Source organism: Lynx rufus, unplaced genomic scaffold, assembly GCF_022079265.1.
Source record: "Lynx rufus isolate CCGP_SWC_20201006 ecotype Redwood Valley unplaced genomic scaffold, mLynRuf1.p SCAF_19, whole genome shotgun sequence".
Classification (NCBI taxonomy): domain Eukaryota; kingdom Metazoa; phylum Chordata; class Mammalia; order Carnivora; family Felidae; genus Lynx; species Lynx rufus.
Window position 1 is genome coordinate 32197791 of NW_025814833.1, and position 3662 is coordinate 32201452.

The 3662-nt window shown below is 63.7% G+C and overlaps 1 protein-coding gene across 2 annotated transcripts; it reads right to left on the bottom strand.

The window, feature by feature from the left end:
* Positions 1–2117: 2117 nt before the first annotated feature.
* Positions 2118–3455, bottom strand: SOX3 (SRY-box transcription factor 3). Of its 2 annotated transcripts, XM_047081778.1 has the most exons (3): positions 3164–3230; positions 2449–3097; positions 2118–2361 (listed from the first exon to the last, which is right to left on the bottom strand). In XM_047081778.1, the coding sequence occupies exons 1-3, from the start codon at positions 3228–3230 to the stop codon at positions 2118–2120; spliced, it is 960 nt and encodes a 319-aa protein (XP_046937734.1). The 2 variants fall into 2 exon arrangements, with proteins under 2 accessions (XP_046937734.1, XP_046937733.1); XM_047081777.1 differs by having other exon boundaries at positions 2118–3455.
* Between the last annotated feature and the right edge of the window lie 207 nt (positions 3456–3662).

The following is a 3662-nucleotide window of genomic DNA, read 5'->3' on the forward strand; positions in this document are numbered from 1 at the left end:
AGTAAGGAGTGGGGGTAAGGAGTGCTAAGTACCGGGTGGGGTGCGGTGGGGTGCGGGGATGGGGGGGGAGCATGCCAGCGTCTGCGGGGGAGGGTTGACGCTGCCTTCTCTGGGAGACGGGACCTTTCTTGGAGAGGCGTGGTGAGCTTAGTCTCCGGGATCCGCAGTGATGTGTAAAAAGCGGGCACGACCCCCGAAGCTGCAGAAAGCCTCTGCCCCTCCCCCTGAGGCCCGCCCAGGCCCGCAGGTGAATGGCCGGCCCGCACAAAGGAAGCCGGTTGGAAATGTGGAATTCGGACCAATTTATGGGAGATTCTGTCGCCCCGAGTCCCAGCAGACCTCAAGCAAAGAAACCTGTGATCAAGAGTGGATGAGGATAAAAACAGTGCACCAGGCCAAGCTTATTGGAAAGACCGAGTTTAGTTATTCTGGGATAGCGAGGTAACAGGATTAAAGGGATTAAGGAAATCACCTCAAACAGCTGAGGAGGGGGTAAAAAAACAGTGGTTCTATTTGTTTTCTTCCTAGGCCCCAAACAGATACACTGGGGCCATGTGGCCGGGCGCGAAACCAAAGGCCTTTCGGGGGGCACAGTGGAATGCCTAAGGGTCAGGGATTGGGGGAAAGTGGCGGGCGGGCGGGGGGGGGGTTGGAGGAGGGAGGGAGGGAGGAGTAGAGAGCGGGCTCGAGGCTTGGGATGAGAGAGGGCCTCTTCTAGAAAACAAATAAGTGGTCTGGGTTGACAAGTCAAAAAGAAAACGCCATCGGAGGAGTTGTGGAGAGCTTTTCAAGTCTAAGGTGTACTTTTTAAAACCACACCTTCTGGGGCTGAATGCTAGCCCCGCCGCTTAGGCCACCACGGTGCAAATGCACTTACTTCCTGCCGGGGACTCCTGTAACCATTTGTTTTTAATAGGGTAATTGAGATTTCCGAAGGGTTTTCGTTTTGTAAATATTTCAGCTCGGCTCAAGTGTCTTCCCGCCCCAGCGCACAGAGGTACAGGTGCCCCCTCTCCGGGCGGGTTTCCGCGGCCGCGGGCCGCCCCTCCCCGCCCCGCGTGGCCGCTGCCGCAGACACTCCTCCAGCGGCCGCTCGCCACTATCAACAAGTGCGTGGCCGCGGGGTGTCCGCCTCGGCTAGCGTCCGTCGGCTCCGGAAGACCCGCCGCTTGCTCCTCCGAGTTTCCGTAGAACAGATTGGGAGCCGAGGTGTTTTGGCTGACCAGGAGTCGGAAAGCATTTCGGATCACGCTCGCCTCACCCCGGGACGGGGCCAATGTTCTAATACCAAGTGAAAGTCCCCTTCCCCACCCTCACGTAAAGTTTCAGGCCCGCAAAATTATCAGGACTCCATGACGTTGGTTATAAAATTTATTGATCTCTCATTTAGGAATTAAGAGTAAAACCTTGAAAAACCTGAAACAAAATACCCCCTTCCCCACCACCCAAACGAAATGTGAATACATTAGCGCGACGAAATATCAAACAGATCACGGCAGAAATCACCAACTCAACAGCCTAAATGCGGACTGGACAGAAGTTGTCCCGCGGCCAGGGGCGGCGAGGCGGGAGACACACGCACACCCGGCTATAAATTAACATCGGCCTCGGCTGCCGCGCCACTCCGCGCGGTCAGCGCCCCCCCCACCCCCGCAAGAACCCACCAGGAAAACCGCTACAACGCGACAGGGGGAGGAGACGTTGCAGTTCTCAGGCCAGCCTCACCCGAGAGTACGCTTCTCCTATTCACTCACTCCTCGGCTAACAGCAAACTAACGAGACAACATTTTCAAATGCAACAGAAAAACCCAGGAACCCGGGAGGAGGAGGAGGGGGGGGGGCTGCTTTTTCTCTGCAAACATCACAGCGATTCCCAGCCTACAAAAGGGGAGGGAGGGGCAGCGGCGAGGGGCAGGCGAGCTCTAGAAAGTCCCACTTCCGCTGCTCCGGACTTTTTGCTTTTGTACAAAACCCGACAGCTACGGCAAAACTTTCTGTCCTCCCCATCATCGGTACAAGGCAACGGTCCCAGGCAAGCAAAGCTAAACAACAAGGCGTCCCAACTCGGGGGTGCGGGGCGGGATGGGGGCGGAGGGGCGGCGCGCGCAGGCGGGCGCTCAGATGTGGGTCAGCGGCACCGTTCCGTTGACGGCAGTCCCAGCGCCCTGGTAGTGCTGGTGAACGCTGTGCAGGCGGCCGCCGGGCAGCGGCGAAGCGGCGTCAGCCGCGTCCCCGCCGGGTGGCAGGTACATGCTGATCATGTCGCGCAGGTCGCCGAGGCACGCACGCTGCGAGTGCGACGTGATGGCGGGCGGCGGCGAGCTGGGTTCGGTCTTCACCACCGTGCCCATGGGGCCCAGGCTCATGGCGGCCGCGGCGGCGGCGGCGGCGGCGGCGGTGGCGGGCTGCTGCCCGTAGGCGGCGGCCGCGGCGGCGGCGGCCGAGGGCGCCATGCCCCCGTAGCCCGAGGCGGCGGCGGCGGCGGCGGCGGCGTTCATGTAGCTCTGGGCGCCGGGCGGCATCATGGGGCTGTACTGCAGGCCGGCCATGTCGTAGCGGTGCATCTGCGGCAGCGCGGGCGGCGGCGGCGGGCTGCTCATGGTAGCGGGCTGCGCGTAGCCCAGCTGCTCCTGCACCAGCGAGTACGCGCCGTTGGCCCAGCCGTTCACGTGTGTGTACGTGTCCAGGCGCTGGCCCACGCCCACCGGGCTGCTGGCGGCGGCGGCGGCGGCGGCGGCCGCGGCGGCGGCGGCGGCGCCGGGGGGCAGCAGGCCTCCGGGCAGGGAGTACTTGTCCTTCTTGAGCAGCGTCTTGGTCTTGCGGCGCGGCCGGTACTTGTAGTCCGGGTACTCTTTCATGTGCACGGCGCGCAGTCGCTTGGCCTCGTCGATGAACGGCCGCTTCTCGGCGTCGGTCAGCAGTTTCCAGTCGGCGCCCAAGCGCTTGCTGATCTCGGAGTTGTGCATCTTGGGGTTCTCCAGGGCCATCTTGCGCCGCTGCCCACGGGACCACACCATGAAGGCGTTCATGGGCCGCTTCACGCGGTCCTGGTCGCTGCCCCCGCCCCCGCCACTCGAACCCCCGCCGTTGCCGCCGCCTGCGTTCGCTCCGCCGGCTGCGTTCGCGCCGCTCTTGCCTGCGCCGCCGGGGGCTGCGGGGCCGCCCGCGCCTGCCGCTGGGGTGGGTGGCCCCACCGGGTTCTTGAGCTCGGTCTCCAGCAAGCTGTACATGGCCGGGGCGGGAAGAAGGTGCGCCAGAGTGGCGGGAGGAGAAGGCGCTCCCGGGGCTGGAGCGGCCACGGTGAAAAGGCCTGGGGACTCCGTCGGAGGGGCGCTTGGGGGCCGGGGGGCCGGCGGGTCAGGCGGGAAGGGCAGGCTTGCCAAAGTGCTCCGCGCCAAGTCGGCAGGAACCCGCAGGCTAGTCGCACCTGATGCGTTGTCTCGAGCTGGCCGCATTCGCAGTCTGGCCAGGCGCTCGCCGGGTCCCTTATATACCTGCTCGGATCCCCCGGGGTTGGGACTCGGTCCGCCCCTCGCCACCGGGAGGCCCGGTGATTGACAGGCTCACAGTGATGCGCCCTGGCCAATCATCACGGAGTCCCCGTTCGGCCCCACTGGAAAAAAAAAGTTCGGGGAGCCCTTTCGTTCACCCCCGCGCCCCTC